The 12,799-nt window shown below is 37.2% G+C and overlaps 1 protein-coding gene and 1 long non-coding RNA gene across 3 annotated transcripts in view; one reads left to right on the forward strand and one right to left on the reverse strand.

Moving 5' to 3' along the window:
- The window catches only part of LOC115918832 (lissencephaly-1 homolog), a 35,643-nt gene that overhangs the window by 3,535 nt on the left and 19,309 nt on the right, over window positions 1-12,799 (reverse strand). Inside the window, exons 6-11 of one of the 2 annotated variants that reach the window (XM_030992025.1) lie at window positions 12,526-12,700; window positions 5,525-5,621; window positions 4,395-4,526; window positions 3,580-3,603; window positions 1,401-1,499; window positions 928-1,084 (exon numbers count right to left, since the gene is read on the reverse strand). In XM_030992025.1, the coding sequence (XP_030847885.1) occupies window positions 928-1,084; window positions 1,401-1,499; window positions 3,580-3,603; window positions 4,395-4,526; window positions 5,525-5,621; window positions 12,526-12,700 (684 nt within the window). The remainder of the gene's footprint in view (window positions 1-927; window positions 1,085-1,400; window positions 1,500-3,579; window positions 3,604-4,394; window positions 4,527-5,524; window positions 5,622-12,525; window positions 12,701-12,799) is intronic. The other variant, XM_030992026.1, reaches the window with a different exon arrangement.
- Window positions 5,830-9,880, forward strand: LOC115926763. The gene is made up of 3 exons (XR_004065255.1): window positions 5,830-6,296; window positions 6,778-9,016; window positions 9,498-9,880. It is a non-coding gene; the product is annotated as an uncharacterized LOC115926763 (long non-coding RNA).

Genomic DNA, 12,799 nt, shown 5'->3' on the forward strand with positions numbered 1-12,799 from the left:
TAATAATAATTCGTTCTTATATAGCGCATTCCAGGACCACAGGCCCTCTCAAAGCGCTTTACAAATGCACAATGTCTAGGAATAGCTGCTAGATAACACATTACCAGCTCCCTGTAAAAGGCTGTATGCCCCATGTATTGTCAATGGCAGTAACTGCCTTCTTATGGGAAGTGGACGACATGCAGTTCATGATCAAATCATCCTACGCATGCAATTCACATCTAAATTTACTCGACTTGATAGGTATTGTTTTTCCCAAAGTATTTTATGAAAACCAAGCTTAAAAACAAATATCAAAAGGTATCACCCCAAGGAATAGGAGGGGGAGGGGGTAGTATAGTGTGAAGCATAGTGTGAGTTGCTCATATCTTCAGAAGAAAAAGTTGTGGGGCTACAATATGAACCTGAGAGACATAAATACCAAAAGCAATATCCAGATATTTCTTGAGACTATTTCAGATGAGGATTAGCAGAATATTTCCACCTTAAGTTCCAAATAAGAAATGCAGTTTATTCTTGGCTTTCTACAACTTATTTTTTCTAACTGCTAGAGCTATCTTGTGTTGAAAGATTTCTCCTTCAAGTTCAAAACTGATAATGCTGATTGTCATTTGAGCTAAACAGCAGAACCACCTACAACCAGTTTGTGTTAAATTCAATCGGACCATTCACCTAATGACCATCAATAATTGTCTGGTCCATGACATAGAATACAAATATTGACAGTGTAAAATTTTGCCCAAGGTAATCTTGAAACTGTTCTGTGCCCCGAGACAAAGTCAAGGGGTAAAGCAACTTCTCAAGACCACAGAGGAGCTAGTTTTCTGCCTCAAAAAGTGATGTTTTTACAGATTAGTGCATTTATTTTAGGGAAATTTCCCAATCTCAGAGTAGAGTGCACAAAGCAATTTTTAACTTTCTGCTTACCTAGCGAAGTAGTGAAGTGCTCATGGGCCAGCATTTTCTTTGCACAGCGTTTGTTCTTGTAGTCCCACACACGTAATGTTTTGTCATCGGCCACGCTGATGATGAACTTGCCGCCAGGGTGAAACACGGCTCCTCTCACCCAGTTATCATGTCCAGTCTGTGCAGATACAGAGAGAGAGAAAAGTGATGCCAAGAAAATGAGTTTAAAGATACAAACAATAAAATTATTAATTGCTATAGCCTCTATCTTAACCTAAATTGACTAAATTAGTAATTATTATATCCTGCATCAAAAATGTATTGGTTTGTGATATGTTGAGAACCTAGGCATTGTTGGCTGTATAGAGGGCCCAAGTAGCTATAAGTAGTGCAGTGGAAACATTGGAAAATATTTCTAAAGAAAAAGGTATGTCATAGAATAATTGTCACACTGACAAACAATTCTAGTTCTTTTTCTGGCAGTTTGGACTTACCAGAGTCATGATGCATGCTCCAGCGCTCACATCCCAGATCTTAATGGCCTTATCACGTGAACCAGACACCAAGAATGGAGTAGAGCGAGCTCCTTTCTTCTGCAAAACATAACGATACATTCAGAAAATCAGTTTTAAAGGCATCGTTTATCAATGTTAAATCTGAGATACACGGCCCTACGTGTTATCAGTGTCTGTGATTTGGTGTTATATTGAAGCCCTAAAAAAACTGTGCTTCTAAATGATCATGAAAGGCCTCAAAAAGTAAAAACCTTTGAGTGATGGGTTTTACCATATTCATTTCTCCCAATAGACTGTAGTGTTATAAAAACTGTCAGGAAAAAGAAAAAAGAAATTTTGATTGCCCATCATAAATATCTTGATAATCAGACAGTTGATCGGCCTGTAAAAGTGATGGGATTCCTGACTGACCTAAAGGTTTATAATTATGATTGCAGCATGAGCCAAATCCAGGATTTTGTTGAGAATCTGAGGCAATGTTACAGAGTCACTTTAAAACAGATCCATTTAGCTTCATGTTCTATTGCAAAACAAAACACTTTCATGGCAAGACACTTCCACACATTGCAAAGCCCCACTGTCGTGTCGGTTGTAATCAATGGTATATTTTGCGGCATGAAAGTCTGAACCAATTATGGGATTTGTGAACATTTCATGCGTACAAAGTTTCTGGTTTTACACTACATTCCATGCATAATAATGATGGATCAAAGACTCGAATCAGCCACTAAAATAATGACATAAAGTATAGAATGGGATAAGCCTCCTTATTGTGCATGATAGTACACAGAAGCACACTAATCATTGAAAATGGTTCAACTGACAGCTTTCTGTATCACAATCTATAAATGGTTCATCGTTATTGATTTCAGTGTTAATTTCATATCAAAGACTGCTTTGTACATTGGTCTTTTATGAGAAGTAAGGAAAAGTTGGTTATAACTCAAAACTAAAGTGGAGTTCTGTCATCTAAAGATAACACTGATTGTTGTATTTGTTAAGATAAAATGCAACTGAAATGGTGTCACCACTAACGGAGGGCTTATACACATAATAAATTAACCATGCAAGACTAGGCAAGGAAATACATGGCATTTAACTATTTGTAAGGTCTCCCATTTGCAAAATCTTGCAAAATTGAATTGAAGAGATACCTGTAAGCCAATTTATTGTCTTTAATCAAAGCATTGATGATCACAATTTCTCTATCCCCATAAAATAAAAAGGAACACATGAAAGCTTTGGAATATGCTATTATACAAAACTGGGAATCACACGAAATGGGGTACGCCTAATGAAAGCTTGGATTAAGGGTGGGAGGTGAAGAAAAGAAAATTGATGACATAGGGTTGGGTTATTCAGGTCACAAATAATCACAACACAATCTATGTTGACAGTTGTTAATTACAAGTAGCTATATCAACATGTTGTCTCACTAAACTGACTTTTTAATATACACACTATAAAGGGAAAACTACACTGGCACTAGACCTAGCATCACTCCAAAATTAAAAGACAGCTAGATTGAGACTAAATGGATTTTATAATCCTAGCTTGAGTCAAGTAACACAATTGATTTGTGACACCGCTAGACATGTAGGGTAGTTATTTGACAGATATGTTATTTTAAAGAAATCTAGATTAGCGCATTCAGGGTTAACATGCGTACATACATGTACAAGCATGTATTTTGCAGGCACATCTCACTCTTTGAATGAAAAAATTGATTCAAACTTCAACCCTGGACCTAACGCGGTACATAACCTCAACCCTAACACTTAACATAATCTACAACCCAATTGCATCCTAACCCTATACATTTGACAAAATAAATCCCAGAGCAACTATCGCAGGAGCAGATGTCACGTCGCTGTCTTCATCACCTCTTACTAATCCAGTTTGTCCCAAGATTAGTGGAACATACAGTCCAATCAGAGCTCTTTCTTGTACTTTTGCCCACGAAACAAGCATGGAGTGAAATGTCATATCAAAACAAACAAATGGACATAGTGAAGATGATTTCCCTTTTAAGGACGCCCTTTGGCATCACTCTCAAATGACATGCTGTAAATCTAGGTTCATGATGCTATTATCATGCACGGTCAAATGCTACACAAAACACAGGGAGACAATGCTTGTACACAAGGCCATTATCTACCTCTAGACCATCATAGTTGTTCAGCTATCACCACCAGAGATAGGGAAAAAGAGAAGAATACTTGAGATGAAAAGAGGATACTAGTTTTTAAAATGGAAAAGCACTTCAAAAAAGGAGATTGCATGTACTTTTTATTTCTTCCATCTATATAAATCATGTTCTCACTACTTATTTGTTACAGTCATCTTCATTTTTTTTCGAAAAAAATTCAGATGGGCACCAGTTAATTTTTCACCATCCATTAGCATACTACTCTTATCTGAAACAAGTATTAAGGATCATTCAGATATCTTCTTCTTTTTTTTAATTCCAGTTTGCTTCATTGAAGGCATGGTACAAGAGGGCCCTGTTTCATAAAACCGGTTATCAATAACAAGTTACGGAAATCATGCCATTTGATTGGCCGAGAGCAAATTTGTCATAGAAGTATAGCATTTGTTATTGATAACAAGTTTTATGAAACAGGGCCCAGAAGTGGTCTGTACTTTCAGTGAAGAAGGGGAACAGTATGCATATTCAGGGTCCTGTCTAACAAAGAGTTGTGTTTGATCCAAATCGATCGTAAGTCCTCTAATCAATCGCAAGTTTGCAGTCTCCTGTCTTTTATGTACACAGTTGCGGTTGATATCAATCGCAAATAAGTTGCGATTAATATCAACTCTTTGTAAGACAGGGCCCAGAGTCCATGCTACAATAACATGGGTTATATTCTAGCTTGGAACCCTCCATCCCCTTCTCAGTTCCCCACCCCCCCCCCCACCCCACAAATTAACCTTCAGCGCTGTCAAAATAAACAAATTATAATTGGTACATACCTCTACTCCTTTGATTTCATTGAGGGTGGGGTATGCTGTTTCTGGAGCCCAGGCGACACACTCTACCACATGGTCATGCTCTCGTAGCTCCAGCTTACACTCCTTGGTGGCTACCACCCAAACACGTAGAGTCTGCATGGAAGAAAATAAAATCCCAACATGAATGGTTGGTCAAAATTGCAGGTATGAAATTCACTATAATTATCTATCTTCTCTAATGTTTGTTTCTTTTTTCCACAAAATGACATGTATTGCTTCTCATTCTATGGGAAGTTCTTAATAATTCAACCATCAGGATTCAACTAGTATCATAACAAGCCTTGTTCCATTCATCTTTTATTTTCTCATATCCCACAAGTAAAGTAAATTCCAATCATAGTTTTCATGCTTTCGAGTGGGAATGATCCATTAGACTAAATGAAGCACCAAATTATCAACAGTAAATGTACCGAGCACAAGTTCAGATAACATTCAGTTGAGACATGCATCCTAATATTATATTTCTGTATCTGACATATCATTGCACCATTGCCGGAAAAGCCGGGGTACAACAGTATAAGTCAGAGGGATTGATCTATGCACCACTATACCACCACCACACAATGCAATCAATGTGTGGTAGCCGGCTTAATTGGATGCAACATTGTTACACATTGTTGTAAACAACTTTTAGAAACAGTACATAATTAATTTATGACCTTCTTAAATGATAGACCTTGTGACCCCCATATTGGAGAGCAAATGACGTGCACCATCTTTATCAAGCCCCCCCCCCCCCCCCCCCCTCATCATCCATGCCCTGAAAAGTTTCAAGTGAAATAAAGTGTATAAAGTTCCACTAAAATAACATCTTCTGTGATGTAAGCGATATGGTTATTGGCAGTTCCTGAAAGAAACATGAAATTTCTATCATAAAAAAGAAGGAAAGGCTTATTTATCTTAGATCAGGGCCCCATCTTACAAAGAGTTGCAATCGGTCAAAATCAATCGCAAGTCCTCCAATCAATCGCAAGTTTGCAGTCTCCTATCTCTTATATACATAGTTGTGATTGATATCAACTCTTTGTAAGACGAGGCCCTGCTCTCATCATCTCTTTTGTTGGTCAGCTGTAAGGGATGGAGGGGCTCACCTGGTCGTTAGAAGCACTAGCCAGAAGAGATCCATCTGGACTTGGTCTCACCATACGAACCCACTCTCTGTGACCAGTAAATGTCTTCACACAATATCTATAAAGACAAAAACAAGATTTCAATAGAAGGTAATCGCTTTTTTATTTTTATGAACAAGGTTATGCTTACTTTAATTGCAGAGCATGACCAGTCAAAAATGAAGAAAAACATTTCCATTTCAAAAAACTCGAAAAGGACATCTGCAAAAATATTATAGCATTTACACACACAAATAATTAACAAGAAGGATAAAATCCAAGTTTCATAAGTGTCAGACCCTGTTTATTAAGGTATATTCTATTTTTTTGAGTAAACCTATTTTCTATTTTTGAGTAAGCTTATATTACTTTAAATTGTTGAACCCCTATTTAAAGTGTACCTTTAAACTATGTTTCTATTAAGATCACCTCTCTGGCATATGCTGCTGGTGAAACAAAGAGATGGGAACAAAGATACCCCTATTCTATAGGCCTTGTTTATGTCTTAAACCCAGACCACTTCCTTTATTCGTAGAGTACATAAATCATGAATGACCAGTGGATACACTTACTGGTACCCCTTTGTCTTGGGGATAGGGAATAGTGGGGTTGTTTGCCTGGTTAGGAAGAAAGATTGGCTTTCTCGTTGAGAGCAAGTTTAGACTTCAAGGCAGATAGACGTGTGATGTAACTTCCCCCAGAAGTTACTATGTCGCAGCTTTTTAAGACCTGCCTTGATTTTGTTTCTTAACAGGTAAGCGAACACCCACCTTCCTAAAAGTATATTCATGTTCTATTCTAGTAAATTATAGAGATATCACAAGTTCCTAATGCAATTTGAATTAATTGTATGATATTGTTTAGTGTGATTCTCCTTGCGTTGGAAAACCCATTTTATTATATTTTCATGTGTTTGTCCCTTAACCTTTGATACAAGATGGTTGTGACTGTGTATGAATTAAGATACCACTTTCCACAAGCCAGACGTATTTATAGATATTTCAGTCATTGTAAAATACTTATGATTAGATAGTTTAGTGATAGCCCAATAACTACTTGTAAGACGATAAATACTCTTGTTGAATTACTGTGTTCCATATAAAGAAGAATTATTATTGATTAAGTAGGAGAGCAAGTTTAGACTTCAAGGCAGATAGACGTGTGATGTAACTTCCCCCAGAAGTTACTATGTCGCAGCTTTTTAAGACCTGCCTTGATTTTGTTTCTTAACAGAGTTTCACCATGGTTCCACCATGGTTCCAGTTCCATTTCCCTCGGGACAAGAGTTGGGACTGCTGTCGTTGTTCAGGCAACGCTCTCCGCCTGATCGATGTATTTAGTGCTTACTGACGAACGACTTGTGTTTTATCATTTGTACTGCATATGAACATCTATTCTTTTCTTCTATTCCCTAATATGTTTCTACTGTACAGTGTAGTTTACTTTGCTCTTTTGCTATCATTCTTGTAATAAACATTGTAAAGCTTTGCATGTAGCTGTTTTTGTAAGAATTGTTTGTTTGAAATCGAAATGCCAGTTGTCACACTGGGAATTTATTATCGGTGTACCTTCGACACTGAATATTAATAAACACCTCTTTGGAATCTTTGGCACAAAATATATGTTTCAGACTTATGTATTTTAATGGATCTCCGTGTTTACTAATCTTAATTAATTGAACCGGCGCAGGCATAGGAAGCCTGTGTAACAAATGGAGGCACTGCCCGGATCTTAAATTTTCTTAGAAAATTATTGTTGTTTTTCCGAAAGGAAAATTCTGTTTAGATAATACATTTTTCAAATGGCTTTAATTGAGTATTAGGTTCTCTTTCTCTCTCTCTTTGTTTCGTAGAGATTAACAATATTCTGTGTATATGATTGTTGTGTTGATTGCCACAACTTGTAAAACACTAAGTTGGACATAGCGTATATTTGAAAGTGGTCTTAATTTTGAAGTGTGACCTAATCAATTTTTGTTGCTGTTGTTCAGGTCAAATCAGTAGCAGCCCTACTACTGACAGGCGTAACAGTAAACAAGGGGTAGCTTGTCCAGCTTAGTTGTTACTGTGGTTTCTATTTTACTATATCAATATTCTCATCATATAATTATTTTTGTTTTTTATATAATAATTAGCACGTTTTTGAATCCTGATTGGTGTTATAAATAGTATATTTAGGCACCTTAATATCTTAAACTATTTTGTTAACCCTGTTTTTGGATAGTTTAGCTTTATAATCTTTTTAAAAAATGTCTGACTCTAACCCTAAGTTTAAGGCAGAGCTAGTGAAGTTTCTGGCCGAACAGGTGGCCAAAGATAAACCTAAGAAGTGTCCCATAAGGCGATCTGCAATTATGAGTTTGCAGATGACGCCATCTCATCAGGCCACATCTGATAAATCTCCAGCCGCACTAGTAGTGGGTACCCAATTCACTGTCTGGGCTGAGGTTGACGGAGTGTGTGCCCTATGAGTGCCTTATGGACACTAGGTCGATCCCAAGTGACATGCATATCTGCTTATTGTTATCACAAAAAGTTAGCGCACCGTCACTTGGAATCCATGACGACCTGTTCGTGTTTGGTGCAGGTGGAATCAGAAGTTCCATACATTGGGTACATCGAGGCCCATCTGCATTTTCACACTGACAATTAGGTTTGCGTTCAGTCAGAGACGACGACGCTGGCACTGGTTATTTTTATTTTACAAGTTTTTCACAAGTACTAGCACCAAACCAATGATATCCTTCATTGCCACCACCTTTCGGGTGAAGCTCATTCTACCCAAGAATGAAGCATAGTGGCAGGAGGAATCATTCGGCTGGATGCGGTGTTTGACTGAAGAGGTATGCACCCCATGTTGAGGTCATCTACAGAGAATTACATCTTGCCATCTAGGTAGGAAAGTATGAGATTGGTCAATCTCTCTCTGTCCTCTAAAAGTCTGCTGAAATGTATTATTGTATTAACTTGTAATTAAAGATGTCGGGACGCCATGGTTCTAGGAGGGGAGAGTGTCAGACCCTGTTTATTAAGGTATATTCTATTTTTTTGAGTAAACCTATTTTCTATTTTTGAGTAAGCTTATATTACTTTAAATTGTTGAACCCCTATTTAAAGTGTACCTTTAAACTATGTTTCTATTAAGATCACCTCTCTGGCATATGCTGCTGGTGAAACAAAGAGATGGGAACAAAGATACCCCTATTCTATAGGCCTTGTTTATGTCTTAAACCCAGACCACTTCCTTTATTCGTAGAGTACATAAATCATGAATGACCAGTGGATACACTTACTGGTACCCCTTTGTCTTGGGGATAGGGAATAGTGGGGTTGTTTGCCTGGTTAGGAAGAAAGATTGGCTTTCTCGTTGAGAGCAAGTTTAGACTTCAAGGCAGATAGACGTGTGATGTAACTTCCCCCAGAAGTTACTATGTCGCAGCTTTTTAAGACCTGCCTTGATTTTGTTTCTTAACAGGTAAGCGAACACCCACCTTCCTAAAAGTATATTCATGTTCTATTCTAGTAAATTATAGAGATATCACAAGTTCCTAATGCAATTTGAATTAATTGTATGATATTGTTTAGTGTGATTCTCCTTGCGTTGGAAAACCCATTTTATTATATTTTCATGTGTTTGTCCCTTAACCTTTGATACAAGATGGTTGTGACTGTGTATGAATTAAGATACCACTTTCCACAAGCCAGACGTATTTATAGATATTTCAGTCATTGTAAAATACTTATGATTAGATAGTTTAGTGATAGCCCAATAACTACTTGTAAGACGATAAATACTCTTGTTGAATTACTGTGTTCCATATAAAGAAGAATTATTATTGATTAAGTAGGAGAGCAAGTTTAGACTTCAAGGCAGATAGACGTGTGATGTAACTTCCCCCAGAAGTTACTATGTCGCAGCTTTTTAAGACCTGCCTTGATTTTGTTTCTTAACAGAGTTTCACCATGGTTCCACCATGGTTCCAGTTCCATTTCCCTCGGGACAAGAGTTGGGACTGCTGTCGTTGTTCAGGCAACGCTCTCCGCCTGATCGATGTATTTAGTGCTTACTGACGAACGACTTGTGTTTTATCATTTGTACTGCATATGAACATCTATTCTTTTCTTCTATTCCCTAATATGTTTCTACTGTACAGTGTAGTTTACTTTGCTCTTTTGCTATCATTCTTGTAATAAACATTGTAAAGCTTTGCATGTAGCTGTTTTTGTAAGAATTGTTTGTTTGAAATCGAAATGCCAGTTGTCACACTGGGAATTTATTATCGGTGTACCTTCGACACTGAATATTAATAAACACCTCTTTGGAATCTTTGGCACAAAATATATGTTTCAGACTTATGTATTTTAATGGATCTCCGTGTTTACTAATCTTAATTAATTGAACCGGCGCAGGCATAGGAAGCCTGTGTAACATATATGAAACCAATATATATTTGAGGATCAAGTACGGGTAGTTAAATCGTCGCTGTTTTCACGAAGTGACGGTAGTGAAAAAAAATTGCATTCACTTTGCGTTACGATTTTCCTCGCTACCGTCACTTCGTGAAAACAAGGACGAAATGTGAGAAAAGGAAAACTATACATGTCTACCGGTATCTAATTTTGAACTTAGCAGCATAATTAATAGTTAATATTAACCAATTTTATATATTTGTATGTCGTTGTATACCGGTATTCCTATTTCCAAGAAATATATCTGGGAATAATTTCACATTAGTATTGAAAGTTCATTCTGTGCACAGTATTTTTTGGCAAGAATCCATCATTCATTTCCTCATTAACAGTTCATTGCCATAGAAGCATATTATACAACACCTCACACATACACTGTACATGTATCTCAACTCATGTCTAATCTTACACACAGGAAGTACAGCTAGTATACACTCAAACCACACCAAAGGATCAAATTTCAGCCTTTTCTTATAACCTGTATAATAATGAAGGGTTTAATTCCCAAAGGAGCTAAATCCATTTTTGTAACTTCAGAGAAAGAAGAATTTTTTTTACCAGATGTTGTACAGGTGTCTATGGAAAAGTGATATTAGAAGGTGCATTTTGTCATAATTGCTACCAAAAATTAGGTATATAATTTTGTTCAAAGTCAGGTACTTAAGTGAACAATGTTCTGATATCAAGGACTTGATTTTCATCAAAAGTGGATTTAGCTCCTTTTGGAATTAAGCTCCTAATATGTCTGAGGATTTCAATTTTACATGCCATGGCAACTGAGAAGGAAATGTTGCAAGTTATGGGGGAAACCTTGCTTCTCTTGAGTAAATATAAATACTGAAGTGCTTCACATACATGTCAACTCAAGAGCAACTGCTCAAAGACAACTCAACATAAATGATGGATTTGGATGAAAAGGAGACGTTGGTAATTGCCTTTTAAAGTGTAACTCTGTAACATTGTCTGAAAAAATTCTGAAACAAAATCCTGGATTTAGCTCATGCTGCAATCATTGTAAACCTTTAGGTCAGTCAGGAACCTCATGACTTTTACAAGCCAACCGCCTGTCTGATTATCAAGATATTTATGATTGGCAATCGAAATCAAATGATGTGTTTTCCTAACGGTTTTCATAACACTACAGTCTATTGGGGAAAACGAGTATGGTAAAACCGGTCACTCAAAGATTTTTACTTTTTTGAGACACTTCTTGGTCATTTTGAAGTGCATTTTTTTAGGGTTTCAAGAAGACACCATATCCACTACACAGACACTGATAACACGTACATGTAGGGCCGTGCATCTAAGATTTAACATTGTTAAACGATGCCTTACAAATTTAAGACAGAACTACCAAAGAGTAATTAAATTGCAAAAAATGTTTGAAAAGTGTGAAAGACAAACGCTTTAAAAGGACAGGCAAAGCAAACGGAGAAAACATGTTAAGTAGGTCATTCCCAGGTATAAGGAGAAACACGTTTGCCTATCTTCCATCCACTACTTAGCAACATACAGTCCATGTATATTAGCAATTCATTCTGAATCACATAATGCTGAGAATTTTATGTAAAAACAAGAAAAGCACTCTAGTCTTATTGAACAAAGTTCAAGGGCAAAATGAGATTTTCCAGCTCGTGTATGCATAGCAATGATTCTTGATGGGGTTCATAGAAAGGGACATCTATTGTTCAAGGGAGAGGGAGATTTATCATGATTTATTGGTATTTTTTTTAGTAAAGTGGCTCTCTCTGTATACACACTACTAGCTACAATAAAGTATATAATTGTGGGTTTTTGAAGGATACAGACAAGGCAAATTGTTTTGCTTGCAAACCGACTGTATGTTGACCACATATTTTTTTTTGAATAATGGTATATCATTTCCATAAGGAAGAAGCATAATAATACCACAATGCTTACCCTTGTAAAAAAAAAATTGTATCTTGTCCCGCCCTCCTTATTGAGATACAATAAATGTAGAAGATATTTTGGGCACTTTCATCCATGAATTGATGATTGATAGGGACAGTGTGGAGTGGCTACTTAAATTTCACTTGATGGTCTGGTCAATAGAAGGGATGACCAGATGGTGACGGATGACCAAATTATGCATGTTTTCATTAGTACACTACAGGTTCTATCCACCTTTATTGAGGCTATGTATACACCTTTCATACTCCACCTGACGGCTTTGCACTAAACATTGGGTGCAGATAGATCGTATAATTCCCTCATTCCCATGTATCAATTGTATAATTGCGGTTCGAGTCCCTCCACGGCACGAATGTCCTTTGGCAAGATATTAATCTACATTTGCCACTCTCCACCCAGGTGTAAAATGGGTACCGGTAGGAAGGAATTCCTTGAATGCTGTGAGCGCCGAAATCGACTGCCTAGCAGAGCCGGGTAAATGTTGGAGCGCCTTGAGCACCATGCATGATGGATATGTCCGCTATATAAATATCAAATAATATTATTAATATCATTTTTTAAAGTTGCTGAGGTATTACTTACCCAGTGGATACTTCCCACTGTTTGATGGTCTTATCCCTGGAGGATGAGACTAGATGATCTCCTGACGATAGGAAACTGATGGAGGAGACGTTGTGGTCGTGGCCGTGGAGGGTCTTCATACATTCAAAGGTGGTGAAATCCCACAGCTTGATCGTCATATCAGCAGAGCAGGAAGCTGCACAGGGACGGAACAGTGAAAAATTGATAATTTTAGTCACCCTGTAGCAAAAGAAAAACTGATACAAAATACAGGGGGGAGTTTCACAAAGACTAA

The sequence above is a fragment of the Strongylocentrotus purpuratus genome, unplaced genomic scaffold (assembly GCF_000002235.5).
Source record: "Strongylocentrotus purpuratus isolate Spur 01 unplaced genomic scaffold, Spur_5.0 spur5_scaffold_2, whole genome shotgun sequence".
Lineage (NCBI taxonomy): Eukaryota > Metazoa > Echinodermata > Echinoidea > Camarodonta > Strongylocentrotidae > Strongylocentrotus > Strongylocentrotus purpuratus.